Here is a 24,261-nt window from a genome sequence, read left to right as displayed (position 1 = left end):
TGAATTGAAAAGAAGTTACAGTAAAAGATAATATAATTGAATACTTATTTTTTTTATGACATAGAAACCGTAGATAAATGAAACTATGAATTTGAAATGATATGGACATGATTGCAATAATGAGTGGGCACAAATGAAATTTAAGCACTGCATACTTGGGGGCAATATGGACATATAAGAAAAAAGAGAGCAGGAATAAAAAACATTAAAATTTGAGAAACTCTGGTGTTTTTTGGGAGATGCGACACAATTCGTGTCATAGCGTCTTTCTCTCTCTTGTGTCCCTCATACTTTTGCGCCTCACCAATCATGAGAAGCTCCCAGCAAGATTTCTCCCTCCGACAAAGACTGATTGCGTACTGACGCAACTCTAGTCATAGTAGGTGTTGGGAAGTTGTTTGAAGAAAATGTTCTTGTGCCCTTGTAGTTATCCTCTTAGTATTTTCGTTTTAAAATTTAAATATTTATATTAATATTTTTTATAATTATAAAAATAAGATGTTTAATTTTATTTATTCTAATATCATGGTTTACTAACCGAAGATATAACACGAGACAACACATTTAGAATTTTCGATTTTGCTAATGATAAAATAGTCATTTCAGACATTGATTTTCTCGTATGTAGCATCTCCATCTACTCTTTTTACTAACGGACATATGCACATTCTCTCGTCCTCGTTGATCATGCACATGTGTTAGTACCCCACCTTCACTAACTTTCCCTCCTCTGCGTTGTCTCACCTCCAAGCAACCACATCGAAAGTCTTTACGATCCATAAGAACTATGCCTACATCGTCATGTGAAAGCTATCGAGGATGCCGAATGCGCTACGCACGAACCCGCAATATTTGTTGTACTCCCACGCCATGTCCGGGCAAGTAGACCCACATGTCAATCACCACCGCATCGTAGGCTACAAGACTATAGTGAGTTTTTTCTCTCATTGTGCCCATCAATCATGAACACCATCCGACAAAGGAGAAGACTTAGGACACCATGTCATAGACATAGACGTCATTGGCAAAGGCCCATGACTGATTGTCCAATTTGTTGATCACCACTAGCTCTCTTCTGACTATGGCCAACTCATAAGAGAGCGAGAAACTATGAAAGCGCCCGCGGATCAACGACATCAAGGTCCAGACATTAATGGCCAGCTCGAAGAGCAAGTGATGAAAAATTAAAAAGATCTTACTGTTGGGGAGAGTTGGGCTCGAATTGGATGAGGGTGTTAATAGGTTGGATGAGATCGACGAACTTTCTTAGATAGTGAAAGCAGGGCGACTCGAGATGGTGCTATCATTAGCAAAATCGATAATTCCAAACACGATGTATCTCTCGTCAATAAAACTGATAATGTCATAATAAACGAGATTAAATATCTTATTTTTTATAACTATTTAGATATAAAAATAAATTTCTTAAATATAAGGACTCTAACTAATATATAATTAGCCTTGTGCTCTCCAGCCACGTTAACAATACCTTACATCCTCGTTCTCTCCACACACGCACACAAACATCCTGCTGCCTACAATGGAAGTACCTTTCTCCTTCACCCTCTTCCTTGTGCTAATCCTCTTGCTCCATTTCCTTTTCTCCACGAAGAAGAAGAAGAACGAGAGGAATTTACCGCCAAGCCCTCCTTCCCTCCCCTTCATAGGCCATCTGCATCTCCGCAGGAAGCCCCTGCACCGCTGTCTTGCCCGCCTCACCGCCCTGCACGGCCCTGTCCTTCTCCTCCGCTTCGGCGCCCGTCCGGTCCTTGTCGTCGCCTCGCCAGCCACCGCCGACGAGTGCTTCACCATCCACGACATCACCTTCGCCAACCGCCCCAGCCTCCCCTCAAGGAAGTACCTTTTGTACAAAAACAACACCACCGTCGGCTCCACCAGCTATGGCCCCTACTGGCGTAACCTCCGCCGCATCGCCACCGTCGAGGTCCTGTCCTCCCACCGCCTCCAGTCCTCATCCGACGCTCGCGCCAAAGAGGTACGCGCCATGGCCCGGGAACTGCTCCGGGCGTGCAACGCCGCGGCCGACGAGTTCGCCAAGGTGGAGCTCAAGTCAAGGTTGTTCCAGCTTGCGATGAACGTCCTGATGCGGACGATCGCGGGGAAGAGGTACTACGGTGAGGAGGGAGTGGTGTCGGAAGAGTCGAAGAGGTTTATGGTCACGGTGGAGGAAATATTCGCGTTGAGCGGCGCGTCCAACCTCAGTGACTTCGTTCCGCTGCTGAGGTGGGTCGATTACGGTGGAGTAAGGCGAAAGTTGATGAGGCTGCACAGGGTCAGGGACGAGTTCATGCAGCAACTAATCGATGAGCTGAGGACCAAGGGCGGCGAGGAGAGTCAAACCACTGAGGCTAAAGAGGAGAAGACGACGATAAGTGATCTCCTCTCGTTGCAGAAGACAGATCCTGAGAACTATTCGGATCAGATCATCAAATCACTTATTTCAGTGAGTTCTTCTAAATCTGAGCTCCTGCTTTGTCTATTTGATGATGGTGTGATGCTGATTCTTCCCGTTTCAATGTTCTCCGAAGAGCTTATTATCAGCTGGAACGGATGCGACGACCAATACAATCGAATGGGCGATGTCGCTTCTGCTAAACCATCCCAACGCGATGGACAAAACGCGAGCCGAGATTGACGCACGCGTTGGCAACGGGCGCTTGCTCGAGGAGTCCGACCTGCCAAGCCTTCCCTACCTCCACTGCGTCGTCGCCGAGACGCTCCGGATGTACCCGGCAGGCCCTCTCCTGGTGCCGCACGAGTCGTCCGACGAGTGCGTCGTCGGCGGCTTCCACGTCCCGCGGGGCACGATCCTGTTGGTGAACGCGTATGCGATGCACCGGGACCCCAAGACGTGGGACGAACCGGCGAGGTTCATGCCGGAGAGGTTCGAGGGTGGGAAGGGAGAAGGGAAGTGGATGGCGCCGTTCGGCATGGGGAGGAGGAAGTGCCCCGGGGAAGGGCTGGCGGCGAGAATGATGGCGCTGGCGCTGGGAACGTTGATCCAGTGCTTCGAGTGGGGCAGAGTCGGCGACAAGGAGGTGGACATGGCCGAAGGGTCGGGCCTCTCACTGCCCAAAGCGGTCGCTCTTGAAGCGACGTGTCATCCACGCCCAAGCTTGGCTCATCTCCTATCGGAGCTTTAGGTCAGTTTTGTGTCATCTAAGTCGCAGGATAAGTACTAGCTTGGCTCTTGATCCCAGGGTTGAACCACAGATGATAAAGAAGACAACGCAGAAAGCAGCATGCATGACACAGGCTAGCTAGCTAGCTCTGTGGCTGTGAGTTGCTATGTAACAGTTATATCTTTTACCACCAATACAAAATTGCTCGACAAATAATATTGGTGCTTTTACATATTTATTGCCTGAATATATATATATATATATATATATATATATATATATATATATATATATATATATATATATATATATATATATATATCGAGATGCCGAAAAGCTTTTTAAGCTGCTCTAGAGCTATGATAAGTAAAATGCATATAAAAGTTGAGGAAAAAACCATAGATAAACTTTGGATATTTGAACTTGAGAAAGAGAAAATAACAATCATAATTTTTTCTTGGTTGTGTTGATACACCATGCTCATGAAAAATGGATAAAAAAAAGTATATATTTATTGTTAAATGAGGTTCATGATTTATTACTTATATAATTGAAATGATAAGAAGAAAAAATTATTAAATATGAATTTATTATTAAGGGAGGTTCGTTGGTTGCTTATTATTGAAACGACAAGAATAAGTATCATTTATGGTTCTACATTCATCATTAGATAGTTGATGAATTAAAATATACCTTAGCAACTGTTAGTGTAAACAGATTTGAGCCATGGCCTCGGGGCCGACGCGGCTCGGTTCGGGTCCGAATGGGCGGGGATTTCCCTTGGGCGCTCCTCGAGCCCGCTGAGGTGGTCGAGGGCGGCGTCCGATCGGAGCTGCATAGGCGTCTCTTTCGAGCAGGAACTCCTCGCATGTGCCGTCCGGAGGGGACCTTCAGCTTCGCCCCTGCGCAAAGGTCGGGCCGAGGCGCTCGACTCGACCCCTCCGACGATCAAGTTAGCATATGTGGAGGGGGTTTGAGATGAAGAAGGGTTTTTGTGTGTCTTCCTCCCTCTAATGAACGAGAGGGTATTTATAGGGAAGCATACTGCTTCCTGAGCTGCCCGCTTGCAGGGGGCAGGCTGGTAGCATCTCACTTTGTGTTGGCGTGGCGTGAGGAATTGAGCTTTGGCAGGATGTTAATGCGCATCGGTCGACGTTCCGGTCTGCATTGATCAGGTGAGGCGTCATCTGACGTCAGCCCAGTCTTATCATAATTACTATCCTCACCAGCAATCATTGTCGATGATTAACTTGGCAAGACAAAGAAGAAGGGTCAAAACTGTTGATTTTTCCCTCAACCGTATATAACGAATTACTTCAAGACAATTATAGTAAAATTAGTGAAAACTTCTAATATGATGGTCTAAAATAGCAACCCAAAATAACTTATCGATCGACATAACCAATGTTAACTTATGATCTCTTATTCTTTTGTTTAATTAATAAACCAAAACAACTATGTTGCTTTTCTATTATGCACTTTAGTAACCATGTATCTTTTTAAAGATATATCATGAAATATCCATGATGTGCTTCAAATAAAATATCTTTTATAATCGAAAGAATACTAGGATTGTGATCATTAATAAGAGCCAAAGATTCAAATGCTCTAATATATCTTCTAAGTTCAAACTGAAATAGCTCATAAGAATCTCCATTTTTAATCTTGATGATAGCAAATTCAAGTGGAAACAGTTTATATGTACCATCATTTAAGTGTTGGAGCTTTGTTAGATTGGGGGCAATATGGGCATATAAGAAAAGAGAGAGAGAAGGAATAAAGTATTGGGAGAAGCGACACCAATCGTGTCATAAAGTATTCTCTCTCTTGATGTCCCTCCTACTTTATCCTTCGCCTCACGAATCATGGGAACCTCCCTCCGACAAATAAAAAAACTCTCCCCGTCCGACGAGATGCGAAGTTGATTGAAGAAAATTTGTTTCTTAGCTCATGTTATATTGTCCCCTCGTAGTTATCCTCTTAGTGTTTTGTTTTTTAGATTTAAAAATTTATACTAATATTGTTATAATTATCAAAATAAAATATTTAATTTTATTTATTCTTATCAAATCAGGCAACAGGTATAGAATTATCTATTTTATGAATCAGATATTGATTTTATTACATCGCTTTCCTCCGATAATATCTTCATCTACCTCCTTTGTTGGTACATGCATATTATCTTATTTTCATCAATTATATAGATAAGTTAATACCCGTCTTCATCAGCTTTCCTTCTTTAGTATCGTCCCATCACCGAGCGATCATATTGAACACCATTGTGATTTGCGAGATCAATAAACTTTTTAAGATGATGGAAATAGAATAACTAGAGGTGATACTATCATTGATAAAATCGATATTCTCTAAAATAATTATTTTAAAATTATTAAAATTAATAATATTATAATCTCCTATAAGTAAAGTTGATGGTGCCTCACTTTCATAATAATAAAAAGATAAATATAAATTTTTTTGAATCCAAAGACTGAAATGCTATGATGATCTAACATCTAATTAGCCCTGTGGTTGCCAGCCGTGTTAACGGCACCTATATCCCTTCCCTCTATCCGCACACACACACACACACACACATCCTGCTGCTTACCATGGAAGCATCCTTCTCCTTCACCCTCTTCCTTGTGCTAATCCTCTTGCTCTATCTCCTTTTCTCCGCCAAGAAGAACAACACGAAGAAGAATTTACCGCCAAGCCCTCCTTCCCTCCCCTTCATAGGCCACCTGCATCTCTGCAGGAAGCCCCTGCACCGCTGCCTTGCCCGCCTCACCGCCCTGCACGGCCCTGTCCTGCTCCTCCGCTTCGGCGGCCGTCCCGTCCTCGTCGTCGCCTCCCCAGCCGCCGCCGACGAGTGCTTCACGACCCACGACATCACCTTCGCCAACCGCCCCATCCTCCCCTCTAGGAAATACCTTTTGTACAAAAACAACACCACCCTCGACTTCGCCAACTATGGCCCCTACTGGCGTCACTTCCGCCGCGTCGCCACCGTCGAGGTCCTCTCCTCCCACCGCCTCCGGTCCTCGTCCGACGCTGGCGCCCACGAGGTGCGCTCCATGGCCCGGGAACTGCTTCGGGCGTGCGACGCCGCAGCCGATGGGTTGGCCAAGGTGGAGCTCAAGACGAGGTTGTTCCAGCTTGCGATGAACGTCCTGATGCGGACGATCGCGGGGAAGAGGTACTCCGGGGAGGAGGGAGTGGTGTCGGAAGAGTCGAAGAGGTTTATGGTCACGGTGGAGGAAATATTCGCGTTGAGCGGCGCGTCCAACGTCGTTGACTTCATTCCGCTGCTGAGGTGGGTCGATTACGGTGGAGTAAGGCGAAAGTTGATGAGGCTGCACAGGGTGAGGGACGAGTTCCTGCAGCAACTAATCGATGAGCTGAGGACCAAGGGCGGCGACGAGAGTCAAACCACTGAGGCTAAAGAGGAGAAGACGACGATAAGTGATCTCCTCTCGTTGCAGAAGACAGATCCTGAGAACTATTCAGATCAGATCATCAAATCACTTATTTCAGTGAGTTCTTCTTCTAAATCTGAGCTGCTGCTTTGTCTATTTGATGATGGTGTGATGCTGATTCTTCCCGTTTCAATGTTCTCCGAAGATCTTATTATCAGCCGGAACGGATTCGACGGCCAGTACAATCGAATGGGCGTTGTCGCTTCTGCTCAACCATCCAAGTGCGATGGACAAAACGCGAGCCGAGATTGACGCACGCGTTGGCAACGGGCGCTTGCTCGACGAGTCCGACCTGCCTAACCTTCCCTATCTCCACTGCGTCGTCGCCGAGACGCTCCGGATGTACCCCGCAGGCCCTCTCCTGGTGCCGCACGAGTCGTCCGACGAGTGCGTCGTCGGCGGCTTCCACGTCCCGCGGGGCACGATCCTGTTGGTGAACGCGTATGCGATGCACCGGGACCCCAAGACGTGGGACGAACCGGCGAGGTTCATGCCGGAGAGGTTCGAGGGTGGGAAGGGAGAAGGGAAGTGGATGGCGCCGTTCGGCATGGGAAGGAGGAAGTGCCCCGGGGAAGGGCTGGCGGCGAGAATGATGGGGCTGGCGCTGGGAACGTTGATCCAGTGCTTCGAGTGGGGCAGAGTCGGTGACAAGGAGGTGGACATGGCCGAAGGTTCGGGCCTCACACTGCCCAAAGCTGTCGCTCTTGAAGCGACGTGCCGTCCGCGCCAAACCTTGGCTCATCTCCTCTCGGAGATTTAGGTCAGCTGTGTGTCATCAAAGTCGCAGGATAAATACTAGCTTGGCACTTGATCCCAGGGTTGAATCACAGTTGCTAAAGAAGAGAAAGCAGCATGCATGAGACAAGACAACCCTCCGCCTGTAATGATAGAGCGCTCAATCGAACATGAGTTTCGAATGTAATGATACGCAAACATTAAAAAAAATCTGTCTAGCCATCAATAGAGCGCTCAATCAACAAAGTAATAATCAAAATAATTCATAAATAAATAATAAAACAAAAGAAATAAAGCTGATAACAATCCAGTGGCTTCAATAATCACACAGGTCCACCACACATCATCAACATCACCCCATGCCAAAACTATTATGAAAGACCATCATCTTCTGCAATTTGACACAATAGCATTCATCTCCTGAATTATCTTTCGTGATAGCCGACATAGAGTCTCCGAGAGGAGACAAAGAGGGGGGTAAAGAGAGAGAAGACAAGGCAGCAGCAAGGATATATCGTGGGCGTAGCAACGACAGAAGAGGATAGAAAAGGCAACTGGTTGTGGAAGGCAAGAGAATGTTAGATACCTAAATAATTGAGTCAGTTACCAGGTGGCATTCGAGCCGACAGCCTAGGCAGAGGCTGGGCTGCTGCCCAGCACCCCTCAATTGAGACGCTCACTTGTCCCTCCGCCTAGGAGGTCCAATGCAGAATTGAAGTGCCTCGCCTGAGACCCCTTAAGATGCTCAGGCTTCACCTCACTTCAGGACCCAAGCAAGCTCCTCATCGCCCCCTTGACAACACTGGTGAGGAAAGATTATTGAATTTAGAAGCATATACATCTAATTCAGAATATCTCGACATTCACTTTGTATTAACAAAGTTGAAATAATTAGGTTCAAAACACATTTTTGCTCAACCTCGGGGATTATACTTTGGAATTCTCCATGATCTCATGAAATTCTGTGGTGAGTTGCAGCTACTAACTAGCAGTCGGATGAATGAGTTGTAAATTATGTTGAACAGTTAGGTGTCAGAAAACAGCCACTTTGAATTCAGATACGATCTCATGACCAAGACAATGAGCAGTTGTAAAATGAGTGGAAAATATTTAAGCTAGTGTAACTTACTTTAATCTTGGATTATAATACAGTTTTTCTGAGTATTACCTCAATGAAGTTCCACAAAAAGGCATGCAACTTGTGTTTGAGTAGTGAAAATACTTTATCACATAGTCCAGTGCAAGATAAAGGAAATTTTCAACCCAGATTTTCCTAATTCCTCACTGAAAGCATGAATATCAATTGGCAAATTGTTATGCATATCATCACCATAAAGCAACCTAGATAAATATACCAACCTATTGCTATTTATGATGTGTCTAAAAAGACCAATGTAAAAAGGAGCTGCTAGATAGAAAGCTTGAAAGGATCTCACCAACATGAAGACAGTGATGCCAATCTAATGGCAGCTAAAAATCTTCTCCTAAATTTCATTTGAAAGAAACATTAATAATATTTATGCAGTTTGTAATTAAATCAGATGTGGAAAATTAATAATCATCAGACTCCCACAAAAGATAAAATAATTGGTGAAAATTTTTTTGCTGGATGAACAAATCAGTAATCAAGACAAAGACCATAATAAAAAGAACTTTAATTGGATTTTTAAAACTAAAAATACGTACCTGCCATTGTGGTACTTGGCACCTTGTTAAGCATCTTAACCTAAAGTGACCCTGCATTTGTTCTACAAAGATTCCTCTAGAACATGGAACAGTTTGCACAGAAAAAACAGGCAGCCTTTTAAGAGTCCCTGCACATGTGAAGCAAAAAAACCACATTATCATCATAACTAAGCAATTCTTTCCTGATTCCTAGTCTATTAGTAATCCGAGAGTTCTAAAGGCATGCTCAAACCTTCTGACGCTGCACAAAACAAATCTGTAGGAAAAATTCTCAGCACATATGATGGGTCTTACTTCCCTCTACCATTTAGAAAAATAAGATGATAGCTGTAAAAATAATTGGAACATAGATTTTTTTTTATGGAATAAAAGCAGGCAAGAATATCAAGATTTCTTCAGAAAATTTATATTTCTCTGATCTTTCAGGATACCTAAAAGCCACTATCAATGGATGACAAAAATATACTGGAGCTGAATCTGTCCAATATCAGATGCCCTTTTGCAATTGTTGCTAGCTTCATCGCGATAAGTAGTGGATCATAGATATCAGATTATGATAAAGTTGACAATGAGATGAAGATTTGTCCTTCCAAAATGTAAACCAACCATGATATAAGTATCTCAAATTCTCAATAAGTGATTGATCTCTCTTTTTCATAGTAATTCATGTCTTTGATGTACCCCCTGGCATAATTCTGCTGATAAATAAAGTAGCTTCTTTCTGAAGGTCCAAAGTGAATCCTACTACATGAGTTTCTGCCACCAGCGAGTAATGCTAAAAATATAAGGTACCACAAAATTCGTAATGCTCCACCTGCTCCTTTTTGCATGTTCAAGGTCTAATGTTCTATATGCCAGAGCCAGAAAATATACAGCAGGATGTAGTCTCCTGCAGATGATATATTTCAAGAAGAATAAGACCATAGTTTGTGATAAGGTTCTAGATAACCTTCATTTATCAAAAATATATGGCATTCAAAAAGATTTCAGAGGGAATTCAACCAGAAGGCCTTAATTATATCTATAATTAAAAAAACTCTTTTGTGTGCAATAAACAAAAGAACTATTAGTCCTATTCGTAATCAAAAGATCGTAATGGAATAACAAGTTTTTTCTTTTTCATCTGCTTGTGTCAGATGCATATGAATTAATATATATGCATTACGTTCATGTATGGCATACATTTGCAGATCACACATTCAAACACATGTACATATGCATTGAGAGAGAATGCAGCAAGGAGAATACGAGGAGCAAAGGGGAAGGGAGGAGTTTTTGTTGAGCAAGATATTTCAAACGATGAAAAATGACAACCACTTGAAGACAAGCAATAGAGTTGAAAACACTAACATGATCTAAATTTCTTGTTGGCGATTGGTGATGTTGAAAACACTAACATCACCAATTGATGCCGATTGGTAACTACCACTGAATTTCGATAATATCAAGCGATACATGACCAGTACACCTCATGTTTCTTGTGTACCAATTGAAATGGGCTGGTAAACCTCTTGGCTAGCTTTTGGACCAGTATGTACTGCCTGCTTCATACCGAATGGGGCAATAAGTCAGTCCATGGGTAAAACAACAAGCATCATGGTAGGGCGTTTCATAATCCATGCCTTAGTTCCTAAATTATTCACATATATTTAGTAGAAGGTGAGAATCTTACAATTAGAAGTTCCATTAAAGAATTTGTAAATGGAAGCAACAAGAGATAACATAAAGCCACATAATTTATGCTTTTCCTAAGAACTAACACAAACACAATAAGTTCCTCTAAATATTAAAATCAAGGCACTCAAAAACTTGAAGAGGCCTAAGTTAACAAAAAATATATATGGTGATACCCATTGAAAGATGACTAATGTAATTGGAATTGGAAAACAAGGAAAGCTGATGTGTTACTATAAACTTCGGCAACAATGACTTTGCAAGAAATTAGGTGGTGGTTGCCCACAGTACAGTTCACCCAATAGTTGAGAGTGTTGGCCGTTTCCAATTATTATACTGAAGTTTGATACTTTTTATATTATACTGAGGTCACATCGATAAGAATACATGTTACATTAAGTGTTAAACTAGGAAACAAACAACGAAGAATTGTCTGCTTCCATCAAATGTGTCAGCTTGAACACTACAGCCAGTAATCATTTCTCTTCCATTAGCAAAATTGCAGATGCCAAAATGTAATAAAGTGCATTTGATATGTGTAAGAAATGACATAAGATGAGTTCTTGATATGACAAAAGCAGCATGAAGCACACCTTTTGTATCATGTTGTACAAGATGAACAAAAAGATGATATTAAGCATTTAAGTTGCTGCTCCACAATTTAGGACAAAAATGAGTAGATATAGATATAAGATAGAAGCATGTAATTGCAGCTCATAATCTTACTTTTCAGACTGTTCAATCATACCATCCCACTGTCTTTGAGATGGGACAGTCTTTCCTTTCTTGTCCCGCCCAAATGTTTCAATATACCAGCCACCAACGTCATGCAGACAGCAACGAGGTTCAAACAGCCAATATCTGAAATGCAAACATGTGTAAAATCTGAAACTAGGAGATCATGGACACAGGAGTACAAAAAATCTATATGATACAATCATTAAAAGTAATAATACAGTAGCATGGTGATAGAAAAAGTAATAATACACTTAGGATTGGTAATAAATTGGGATTCAGGTTACATTGGCATATATTCAATTTAGACAAACAAGTTTTTTCTTTTCATTTCGAGCCATTTTACTCCTTTAGATTAGAATAGCTTTAATATTTTAGATAGAATAATTTTGATATACATGCAACATCTCCCATGTTTTAACTTTAGATTTCTAGATTGCCCAAGGAAAAGAAAATGTATACAATTAAGAAAAAAGATGGAAGAAATCAAAATTTTGTTTGGTTGAAAAATATAAATCTTGATTGAACATTTCACCTCTACAAGGAAGTTTCTACATAATAGAAATGTGAAATCTATCGATCAGGTATCTTTTTGAAAAAAGGGAAAAAATTAGCTGAGACAAAATTTAAAATTTATCTCCCTAAATGAAAGAGTATTAATTTGAATTAATGGGACTAATTACATATTACCCCTTGTAATTAGCTACTTTTAGTATCTCGATCCCTATACTTTTAAAAAGTTATATTGGGATCCTCATACAAAGTGAAACATTGAGATTTCCATACAAGGTTAAAAAGATAATTTCACATGATTAAAAATTAAGAAAGAGAGAGGGGTTTTGTTGAAGCACGAGGTTAAATGTTTCACTTTTGTAAGAATAGATATCTCAATGTAACTTTTGAAAATATAGGAACCAAGATGTAAAAAGATAGCTAATTACAAGGGATAATATATAATTTGCCCGAATTAATATGATTGTATTTTTCTTTATTTCTCCTTTTTTTTCTCTTCTCTTGTACTTGGGGGTCCAAAACAAGAGGCAAGGGATTGAAATTAAGATATCAATTAATGAATATGAGGTTTTATCTCACAATATAACATTGTGGGTAGTGTGAAGCCACAGCTCTATCCTCGAAGTGAGTTCAAAGGACTAGAGGAGTCCAAGAAATTATCTATTTCTTATCTTCTTCTTCTCTCTTTTCCAATATTCTAGTACCTAAATTCCACATTGCAAATCCCTTACATGTAAACTCTCTATTGTCCAAAACTTCCCATTGACCATACACAATCTATCAAACCCTAATTATTTGAGAACTTAAAATTGTTGGAGCTTCATAACATTGAGATTAGCAAATCAACCTCAAACCAAGTCAAGTTGGTCAAGCACTACGATATGTCTTTCTCCCTCAAACTGCTGTGTTTGAATTTGTACTTCTTGTTCTTTCATTGTTTGAATTGAAATTTCGGCAAAACGAGCATGTTTCATCAAATTGTCCCCCTCTAATTTGTCCTTAATTTTTTAATTTTCACCAACTCTCTTCACAAATACTGAAGCCTTCAGGTTGTCCTTCTCACATGATTTTACTAGGTTCAAGTTCCAAATTGGATTCGACTCAACCTAGCACATAACTCAGTCTACACACAGAACTAATCAACTAGTTTTGTTACAGTCAAAATTTATACCTCAAGAATTTTAACGTCCATAAGCACACTATATAACAAACATCAATAGAAAAATATACCCACATTGTTTTCTACCGAACTCTAATAGTAACTATGTATTTAGGGATAGTTAATCATAGTAGATTAATCGTTTGGGGGTTTCTTTATATTTTTGTGGATCTACCAGAAGTTTGTAATCATCACTGGACTCTGGAACCCATATCTCACAGAGATATAGCTAAGGGGCCATCTTCATAAACGAGTCAATTTGGGGGCTCATAATGCTGATATTCTTCTATGGAAAGAAAGTCACAGGGAGTTAAAGAGCATGAAGTGGAATATGGGGATTCAAAGCTAAAAGAAACACTCAAGAAAAAAAAAGAATAACTCAAAAGCTAACCAGCCAATGGCAATACACAATATTTTCATTTATAAAATTATAATTATAACTCTCCATCTCAACATAACCACTAATTCAACAAATGAAGACTACAAGATCTTTCCTTTATAAGACTCAATAAGATGAAAAAATATTACATAACTTTTTTCCTAACAGAGAAGAAACACATCTTTCCTTGTTTAACCCAATCTAATTATTCAATAGATACTATAACTTTCTTTTAAATCCAATGTTATTCAATCAATACTACAGTACAAATACTTTAATTTTGGTTCATAATAGTTTCAATAACCTACCGATGCGATACCCATGTAATATGTTGTACTAAAAACCAAGGATTTAAAACTTAGACCGACACCAGTTTTTTTAACCTGCCAATCGGTATGGTACCTATTTATGGAAGACATGCCAATCTATGCCATTTGATATCATTAAATAAAATAATAAAAATGAATCTTCTTGTACTAGTATCAAGCTATATGTTTCAATATTGGTACTTGATAAGACCAATTAAATATAGGTCCATACTGTCTGATACAATCCAGATTGGAACTTCTGCTACAGTCCAAATATGACACAAATTAGAAAACAAATATGGGATGCTTGATTGTCCATGAAATGAACCCTAAGTGCTGAAATGAACTCACAATTTGAAATATTGCATGTTGCATTTGCAGGATGTATTGTAAATCAAAATTAGGTTTGAATACCCTTCTGCCCTCTCATGTGTTGCCTCTTGACAACCTGTCTCCCTCTCTTCCTCTACCTTAGCCCACAAAGCACCCGCTTCTTTTCTTGGACCCTCCTAGAACAGTCATATTCCTACTTCAGTTGCAGCTTCAATTAATAATTATACATATAAGCTAAGAAAGATCTGCACCTACGACTGCTACTTGCAACATTTGTTTTTGCCTCCAACACAGTTACACAACCTGCAGGTAGTTCTAGTTATAAGATCCAAACACCCGTTAATGTTTTAAAGCCATAATATCTGCCCATTTTTTAAAAAGAATCACTACTTATTCCATCTGAAAAACAAGACTCAATATAACAGATAAAAACCAAAATCTATAATGTAATTACAACACACTGATGTGCTTGAATGATATCATCAAAGTAAGCTATTTCAATAGGATTCAAAAACCCAATAAAAGCAAGCCTGACCGGACCTAGACCAATTGCCAATTCATATCTAACTCAAACATGGCCCAAATGCATTCCAAAACATATACAAAAAGGACCCAACCCCTAACAAAAATAACATGATCAATACAAAGCTGCGCTTAGTTAAAGTTGGCCCTAAAGAAACTTATAAAATAAAGGACAATAATACTCAGGATAAACAAATAATAGAAGCCTACACTTGATTTTTAAAAGACTTAAATAAATACTAATTTGACTTGAACTAGACTTTAACTCAAACTTCGACTGCATCAAAGAGGTATTGAAAGAAGACTGAATAAGGCACCAAAAAAAATACTTGGGAGCCAGAAAGGTTTTCATTTTAAGCAATATAGCCATTCACCAGGCAAGCTAACAACTAGAATGGAATAATTAAGTCAACTATAAGTTCTTTATGCTGATAATGAATAAAAAAACTGGATAAATGTTTATTGTCAAGTAGTTCAGACTGCCCAGGTTTTTCAGAATAGAAGACATCCTCTAATGCAATGTCTGGTTAATGAGTGAGTAGAGGTCATCACAACATTTACAAATTCCTATATATTAGGAAAAAAGTAATAGTAAAGTTTGCATTTGGCATCACTAATATTTTTTTTTCTACAACTAAGAAATACATGAATAAACATAATTGGAAAATAATTTTGTTCCCTATTTTTGAAAAACAGTTGCAGACTTCCAAATATATTGAGTAATATGCTCCTACATCTAAATTTCTAAACTTGAGATGCAACTGCCACCTTAATATTAAGAACACACTGATCCCTAAGATTAATATGCTTTGTTGGTTTCTTAAATGCCTGCTCTATTGGATATAGTAACAAAAATTATTTAGAGTGGATATACACCAACCATACTGAAGGAGCAGCAAAATTGTTCAAATTTTTTTCTAACTGAACAATCTTTGATCAATAATTTATTTCATAAAATCAATTGATACATAGGAAGTTTTGAGGATACAAAACATTTTTTTATATTTCTTCTACAAGTTTTAAGAGATGATCACCAAATGAAATTTCTGAAAATTAAAAACATAAAGAAAATAAAATACCATTTATGTTTCTTAGAAGTATTTTTAAGTTATTATTAACAGCTGCATTTTTTAATTCCCTAGTCCTCACCTCTCTCTTTTGTTCTCATGCACTCTCTTACCTGTCCTGTTCTCTCCCTCTCCTCTTCACTGTTGCTGCCTCATTTTCCATGTTGTGTTGCTGACATTGCTCCCCGTGCACCTCCACATCATTGCCATCTCCTCCCTGCAATCTAGGCCATTGTTTCCTCCTGCCAGTATGTCTCATCTTCTTCCCCTTCTCATACCTCCTCTTCCTCTGCCAGTCTTCCTTTCCTCGTCCACCACTGTCAATCATCCTCTTCTCCTACAACTCCTCCCCCTCTCTTTGGTCCGGCGGTACCCACACGTCGAGTATTGGTACTATGGCCCACACAGTACCATACTGGTCCAGCCACCAACCAATATAAACACAAGACTGAGATTTTCAACTCTTGGAACTTTCATGAACCTAATGAGAAAGAGAAGCTAGCAATAAGTACAGTAAATTTTACCAACAAGAAAGGCGTATTATATCTTAAAGATTATCTTCAGCTGTATGATATAATTGAGGTTATCCTTTTCGTGTTTATCTGAAACTTTCAAATAAGTACTCCAACAATCCTCTTTTAAAATTAGGAACAATTCAATAAAGTCATGACAGGTATGTTAATGGATATCCAGGCAGGAAATGTAGGGGCAGCAACAGACTCACTCATGAAGCTACCTTTAGAGGAATATTCCACAGAATAAAGCTTTCTATCCATTATCCATCTTGACCAGCAGAGCACAGGTCAGCCAGTTAAATAACTATGCCAACAATACATACTACAGAACTATAAAGAAAGAAACTAAAATGAGATTAGCCATAAGAGTTGTTTCCCATAAGTTAAACAATGCATAAAGGCTATCAACAAAACCTTGATAAATCATGTGACACCCGGTATAAAGAAAACATTCCTAGTCTATGCTTCTGTTCAATCTGAACAATTTGAGCATGATAATTATATAACTTCAATATCCAGAAAACCAGCATGCAGGCTATCAGCAAGACTCCAGTTTAGTTTACGTAGAACTTAGTAACCAATGTCCAAACAAGAAAAAACACCATTTTCGTGCTGCAGTCCAAGGGTTTCACCAAAAGGTCATCAAATGACTCCTTGAGAAAAAGATATTCAACAAACAAGTTTAATCCTTAAGCACGTACTATTAATTGTTAGGTTTTATTTTTGCACATCTTTGTATCCTTTTACCACAGTGATGTACAAACCAAGGTCTGCAATTTCGTACTGTACCAGAGTTTCGACGTTCGCTCGGTACGGTACGAAACTGTATACCGAGCGATATACCGTTCGGTATATATATATATATATATATATATATATAATTAAAAGGCGACGTTGCATCGCCTCGGCGACATCACCTTTTCCTTCCCCACGCGGGGCGACGTCGCCTCGTTTATATATATATATATATATATATATATATATATATATATATAATCCGAAAAAGGCGATGTCACATTGCCTCGGCGATGTCGCCGAACGTCACCCTTTTCTAAAATATTTATATATAAATATAAATAAATATATACATTATATTATTATTATTTTTCGTTCCGCCAGGTAGCGGGCGGTCCGCGTACCGGTATGCCGTCGGACCGATATGTACCACCCGTACCGGACGATATCATTCGGTATTGCCTACCTTGGTACAAACTATGTTTGAAAGTTCCTCAAAGTAATGAGAATGTTGTGTCATAATATTTGAAAACAATTGATGCACTTGGTACAATATCTCATGAATTTTGGGTAAGAAGAGGACAAAATGAAAGGGATAAAACTTACTTGCTAGGTGGTAAGCGAGCTCTACTACATCGGCACTCACAAGCTGAAGCTTCATCATGTACTTGGTACCAGTGCATGTGTTTAACCTAGCAGTGAAAATGCAACTTCAATGTATGGAAGTACAAAGTAAAACAATTGGATAAATGAAGACATAACATGAACAAGAACTAATTTGTTCCTGGAAACTATAGAAAATCCAGATTGTGAATTTAGCTCCTTTATCTTACCAGGTGAAACACAATTTATTCTACTGTGTGTTTGTGCTTTAATTTTATTTCTTATATGTATTTTCAAAGTCTATCTTCCTATATGACTTCAATAGGTGTGGAATAACAAAGTAATGAGAAGGCAGGCTTCACCTACAAAATCAAGAAAATGAATGATATCTGTTTAGCAGGATATAGTAGGAAGTTTAGGGTGAATGCAGAATAAATGCACAAAAACAATATTTTTTCTGGAAAAAATGGTTGAACATCCGATTACAGACCCCCAAAAAAATGAAACAAAACGGAAACCAATTTTAAATCAAGCATAGTTAAATCCAAAAAAATGAAAATAGGCACTGTACAAATCAACAGAAGTACAGTAGTTATAATCTATAAAGCATAAACACTTAAAATGCTTGCAATATCCATGTCATGTCCATGTTAGACAGGAATGCTATGTGTCTTGTACTTCAAACATATCAGGGCCCACGAATCATCTAAATTTATTTATATTAATATATAGTATATAAGTTAGACACTAAAATCATCAACATAAGGCTTCACTTTTACTTGTTAGCATTGTATATACATATACAGTGAACAGATTGCACTAGACTGCCACTAATACATGTTTTGAGGGCGACAATGTAAGCAATCTTACCCCAACAAGTAGGGAAATTATTTTCAGAATTCGAACCCTAGTCACCCTGATTGTAGATGAGCAACCACACTGTTGTAACAAGAGTCAGCCTCATGTATGTGTGTGTATCTAAGTGTGTTCTAAATACTTTTATACAAGGTTCATAATTTCGTACCGTACCAGAGTATCGAGCTCAGCTCAGTACGATACGGTACGAGTATACCGAGTGGTACATTCTGGTGTACTGCTCAGTACATATATATAAGTGAAAAAAAAGGCGACGTGGGGAGAAGAAATCGAGGTTTCCTTCTCCCCATGCAAAAAAGGGCGACGAGGCGACGTCACCTCGTTTCTTCTGCCCGCGTAGGGAGAAGAAACGTCACCTCGACGACGCTCAATTTCCTTCTCCCCACGCAAAAAAGAGTGATGAGGTGACGTCGCCTACGCGGGTAGAAGAAACGTCGCCTCGACGATGCTCGATTTCTTCTCCCCACGACATCGCCGAGGCTTCTTCTCCTTGCGCGGATGAGAAATCGCCAACAACGTTGAGGCCTTGTAGCCTCAGACGAGGAGGAGACGACATCTCATCTGCGGCGTCTAGCGAGAGAGGGCGGCGACGGATTGGGATCGTCGAGGGAGAGCAGCGTCGGATCTCCAGGTTCTCCCTTTTCTTGTCCCTCTTTTTTTCTTTCTTTCTTTTCCCTCGGCTAATACTACCCGATAGCAGGTGGCGATGGTCGAAATCGACTGTCACTGATCGATTTCGGGTGGTAACGAGGCAGAAACAACTCCAATCGATGATACCACCCGGTAGCAGGCGGTCCGCGTAACGGTCTGCTAGTGGATCGATATGTACCGCCTGAAGAGAAATGACATGGGATCTGTAATTAATTCCAAATGTCACAAGCACTCTTTTTGAATAAAATATTCATTTATGTCCTTGCATTGCATAATTTGTCAACCACATGATGATTGGAGAAGCATTAAAGGTGCATTGAGATCCACTGCCATCTTTAAAGACATATATCGAAGAGTGCATATTGTATATGACATATGTACACTGCTTAATTACTATAAATGATTAATAACTATTCTCGAATAAATATATATAAACTATTTTCATGAATCATAATTGTTTTTGTTGCTTATTTTATACTTTTTATATTTAAATTTCATGCCTTTTTTAGAAAGATACTTCATAAGAGATAAGGGTATAAGTAATATTCTTACATACAATCTTTATAAGTTATTTTTAACAGTTTGCTATCTTAATATTCTTTAAAATTTTATTTTTATTCATTATTCCAAACATATCTGATCCTATTGATCTGATTTGACTAATTTGCCAATCCTGGTCGTATTGTCCCTAGCCGATCTTGCATTGAATAATATTTATATTTATATGCTCATAAAATTTGACTTAAGCATATAGTCATCATATATTGGGCTTGTAGTCATATCCATCTTATACAAACATAAGTACAAAATTTTGTATCTAGATCAAGGTTGTATTAGTGAATTATAGAAAAATGCATATGTTATTTTTCCACTATTTAATCTATATCCAATCTGTTTTCACCCAGTGGAATTTATAAAAAAAGGTAATATATGATAAATATCTACATATTAATTGCAATGTCCATGTCACGTTGTATCTTAGATCCATAAGGGTTGTCATGTAGACATGTCTCTATCCTATCATGTTTGCATCCATGTTTACAGAATATAAATTAAGGAAGATGATGCTACATTAAGAAAGTCAAGGTAAATCAGATTTGTATAAGATACTAATAAAAAAGTGAAGGCCATAAATTAATCCAATAAGAAATGAAAAACCTTGAAAAAAAGAGACCAAGAAGAATTAGCTAATACATGTAATAGGAAAACAAACATACAAACCAGCAATGTTCTATGCTTCATAATCACATGGGTTTTAACACCAGCTCTGTCATAAACAAAGCAAGATCTTTCTTCAGCACTTGTCCCTAGTCCTGTTATGGTTCCCAGTGGATTTCTTGAACCAGGTGTAACTGAATTTTGGGCTCCATCTGTGGTAAGAAAAACATGTATATGGTCTTCCAAATCATCCATTGGCAAGCCAAGACATTTGCACCTAGGACTCCTGGTTGCCATTGCAACTACTCTCCCAAGAATACGGAGTTCAAGATCTTTGTAAGAATCTGATTCAAAATTAGTGTCTTGTCCCATTTCCTTCTCACAAACATCTACAATCCTTGGATGAACACAGTTCCCTTTAACCATAGGCTGCCAAACATGTTCAGGAACTCCATGAACGTTGAAATCAAAAGTAGTTAACTTTTCAGGGCACATATGAGATAGCTCAGGAGTCCTGTCCACCAAATTAACAATCCCAAACAGATCACGTCCTGAAACTAGGTGCAATACCTCTGAAGTTTCATATGCAGACCTCTCTTCAGCTTCAAAAGAGTCGGGAAGAAGATCCATAGACTCAACGACTGGCCCATAATATGCCATGCGGATTGCTGAGTAAAGCTCATTCTCAAGTTTGTCAAAATAACCAGAGCCCATCGCAACTCTCCTCTCCATAACGATATCATTGACAGAAAGTCTATACCATTTTAGCCATTCAACTACATCACTTTGCTTTGACATGATTAGAGATGAGTTGTGAGTGTAGATAGTTGTACCAAGTCCACACTGCTTCCGCAATATTGCCCTCTGAGAAAGCAAATAGCTATCGTAATGGGCTCTTTTATTAGAATCAGAAAGAATCTGCAACAACATGTGAATGGATAGGAGTCACATCTTACAAATTCCAGCAAACAAGTTCAGAAACCTTCTTGCAAACAAGTATCAATTAGTTGTATAGTTGCGATCAAATTCTTTAGATTGTAAGGTTTAAGCGCATACGGATGATTAAATAGATTTTAGATATGATTGATGGCAACAAATCATTGTGTCAATCTGTCCTTCGTGTTCAGATGTATCATCAAAACTCAATTACGCGTCACTCTAGTGGACTTCGGGTAGTGAATATATATATACATAGGGATACCCTTAAGGGGCAATTCAACATCAAATCATCTCGAAGTGCTTGATATCCTCATTACTTTCTCCTTATTACTATAATACGAAAGATCATATGACCTAAAATTCCTTCATCTCATTAATGCTAGATTATCCGAACAAACAACGCCGAACTCATCGAATTAAATGACAACAAGATAGTAGAAGTGAAGATCAAGGACACGACAAAAGGGAATTACTTCATAAGCGGCGAGGATCTGGAGGAAGCGCTGGGATGCGGTGGCGTCGTCTGCCGAGGCCGACGAAACGACGTCAGGGTGGGTCTCCTTGGCAAGCTTGCGGAACGAGGCCTTGATCTCCGGGAAGGAGCTGGACTCCGAGACCCCAAGCACCTCGTACGCGCTTTTGCCACCGGAGAACTTGCCGGAGCCTCCCAGGTGAGCGGTGCACTGGAGCCTCATTTGGCCGACGCAGCCGCCGCCCGTGATGGAGGCAATCGCTTCAGGATGGATAGGGCGAAGCCGGCGAAGATATCTCGCTCGGAACGCCATGGATCCCCAAGTGGAACTCTCGAGGTAAAGAAAGAGAAGAGGTGTGAGAGAGATGGATTTTGTCTTTTGTACGCTGTTATTTGAAGGCAGCAATTGAACCGCTGGTAGTGATAAGCGACTACGTGGCACCAGAGCTTTGAGACTCATCGCAAAAGATGAATGGGCAACAGACTCGTTTGATCAAGTTTCAATTTGATTTTAGATAAAAATTAGATAACTTTTTCTCAATTGCAATTGGGTCGAGCTCAAATAGTATTAATTATGTATATATCTTATATGAAACTAATTACAAATTATCTAGACTATCATGATTTTTATATTTTAAAAAACAATATTAAGATTCTTATAAAAGTAAAATAATTTATTTATTTTATATAATACATTTTACGGAAGATACAATCATTGTGTGAATTATAAAGTGATCATTTGAGCATGATAGAAGAAAGAGTAGAGCGGAGGTCCATTCCGTCATTGTTGGTGGAGTCATTTTAGTTAGATTAACTCCGATGATGGTGATTTCCATCGACACCCATCCCATTCGATAAATAAATAATAGTTTATCACTGTTGCCCCTCAAGTTGTAACATCCAATGTCTCGGTAGAAATTACATTCATCGACGATAGCGGACCCATATAAAGAGAGCTATCCAAACCAGATCAAACAATCGGATCGTTAAAGAAGGAGAGTTAGTTTTGAAGGTAAAATTCATTGATGAATTACTGATATACCTGTAAGGAATGAGGAACATGAATACAAATTAATGAAAAATTGAACAAAGAACAAGTCAAAAGCTTTGTTAATGTACTATTTCATATCAACTTAAAGAGACTAATCGAGGAATTAAACAGAAAAAAAAAGAACAAATAATCACAAATGTACAACGCTCTCAACCAATCCCTGGATGAGCTCCTCAACCCCGACAACCAGTCAGCTTTGACCTGAACAACTCCCTTTCTATGTGCCCAAGAGTCATTATCATCGTGCTATGATTTTTACCTAGACATCGAGTGGCATAGCTCAAGCAATAGCGATGATGAATTATCAATAATAGGTGTTTCGGTCCATGTTGACCAAATGCCTCATCAGGTTAATAAAGACGTGACGCGTCACTTGGGGCAACTGATGTCACGTGAGTCTTATCGTAATTATTACCCTTATCAATACACTAATCAAATTTATATAAGCTAACCAAAATACTTAAATGAGAGTTAACATAATATTATAGTATTCTATGTCTTTCGCTAATACAATTGATAATACTAGATAAAATAAGATAAATTATTTTATTTTTATAATTATGAAGATTTAAATATAGATTTTTAAAATAATGATAGTAAAAGAATCAAAGTTAGGGTAATATGTTATTACCCGTGTCATTTTCAAACTAGTAGTGGATTAGGATTTTTTTTCCGGTATTCAGATCTATCAAATCCACTTAAACTGAGTTGGGTACCTTTTCTTAAATTGGATTAGGGTAGAAAAATTGACCCCTGAGACAGGTCGGAGGTTCGGATTTGTCGTCAGATTGAGATTTTAATTGGATTCAAGTGTAACAAATTAGCTTAGGATGCCATGTAGGTGAATCATATGACGCATCGACATGACAAGTCATCCTCCAGGCGCTACATTGGAGATGCCATGTAGGTTTTTTTTTAATCAACGGATTAGTTGTTTCTCGGATGTCACATCTATAATGTCAATCTTAAAGCACGCAAGGTACTCGTGTCAATTGAAAAAAATCTCTTTTTTATTAGCACCGACGGACTTCGGATTAGTGAACTATCAGTCAATAGGTCTTCCAAAGTATTTGACTACGTATATGTAAATCAATTATAATATATGTATTTGTGATTAGATTTTTAAAATAACATTTGGCTAGTCTTTTTTTTTTCTTATTCGTTCGAGTGTGGACTGTTGCCCCTTCTATCGTATTTATTGTACATACAAGCATTCAAATAAATATAGACAATTACTGCATGTGACATTTTTTTATTATTTATGAATATTTTTTAATTGCAAGCAAAAGCAATGCCCGAGATAAGCAAGTAAACAGAAACCGGAGTCCTATAAATAACTTCGAATTTTTTACTTTAGAAATAAATAAAATAAGCCGGAAAAAACCCAAGTCAAATTACCAGTCCGCGAATGTCGGCCCAGAATGGTCCTATTTCGGGGTGGGCCCACTGCTAGTTTGGACCCACCAACTGCAGCCTAGCTTCCCATCGCGTTTCCTGTCTTCGCCCGTCGACGACACCAACAGCAATAACA

The 24,261-nt window shown here is 39.1% G+C and overlaps 3 protein-coding genes across 12 annotated transcripts; 2 read left to right on the top strand and 1 right to left on the bottom strand.

Annotated features, from left to right (window-relative positions):
• The first annotated feature begins 1,485 nt into the window (after window positions 1–1,485).
• LOC135640552 (cytochrome P450 81Q32-like) lies at window positions 1,486–3,373 on the top strand. Its single transcript, XM_065155088.1, has 2 exons — window positions 1,486–2,464; window positions 2,550–3,373. The coding sequence occupies exons 1-2, from the start codon at window positions 1,541–1,543 to the stop codon at window positions 3,162–3,164; spliced, it is 1,539 nt and encodes a 512-aa protein (XP_065011160.1). The 5' UTR covers window positions 1,486–1,540; the 3' UTR covers window positions 3,165–3,373.
• A 2,351-nt stretch (window positions 3,374–5,724) lies between these two features.
• LOC135641066 (cytochrome P450 81Q32-like) lies at window positions 5,725–7,435 on the top strand. The gene is made up of 2 exons (XM_065156075.1): window positions 5,725–6,676; window positions 6,765–7,435. Exons 1-2 carry the CDS (start codon window positions 5,753–5,755, stop codon window positions 7,377–7,379), a joined length of 1,539 nt encoding a protein of 512 aa, XP_065012147.1. The 5' UTR covers window positions 5,725–5,752; the 3' UTR covers window positions 7,380–7,435.
• A 169-nt stretch (window positions 7,436–7,604) lies between these two features.
• LOC135581320 (uncharacterized) lies at window positions 7,605–22,135 on the bottom strand. Of its 10 annotated transcripts, none has more exons than XM_065156077.1 (7): window positions 21,681–22,135; window positions 20,332–21,186; window positions 17,587–17,672; window positions 11,441–11,575; window positions 9,273–9,929; window positions 9,041–9,168; window positions 7,605–8,156 (listed from the first exon to the last, which is right to left on the bottom strand). In XM_065156077.1, exons 1-5 carry the CDS (start codon window positions 21,990–21,992, stop codon window positions 9,785–9,787), a joined length of 1,533 nt encoding a protein of 510 aa, XP_065012149.1. In that variant the 5' UTR covers window positions 21,993–22,135; the 3' UTR covers window positions 7,605–8,156; window positions 9,041–9,168; window positions 9,273–9,784. The 10 variants fall into 10 exon arrangements, with proteins under 10 accessions (XP_065012149.1, XP_065012148.1, XP_065012152.1 ...); XM_065156076.1 differs by having other exon boundaries at window positions 9,472–9,929; window positions 21,681–22,052; XM_065156082.1 differs by lacking the exons at window positions 7,605–8,156; window positions 9,041–9,168; window positions 9,273–9,929 and adding exons at window positions 14,223–14,317; window positions 14,393–14,444; window positions 15,844–16,211 and having other exon boundaries at window positions 11,440–11,575; window positions 21,681–22,053.
• Window positions 22,136–24,261: the final 2,126 nt, after the last annotated feature.

This window comes from Musa acuminata, chromosome BXJ3-6 (genome assembly GCF_036884655.1).
Source record: "Musa acuminata AAA Group cultivar baxijiao chromosome BXJ3-6, Cavendish_Baxijiao_AAA, whole genome shotgun sequence".
Taxonomy (NCBI): Eukaryota; Viridiplantae; Streptophyta; class Magnoliopsida; order Zingiberales; family Musaceae; genus Musa; species Musa acuminata.
This window is presented reverse-complemented; position numbering and strand designations above follow the sequence as displayed.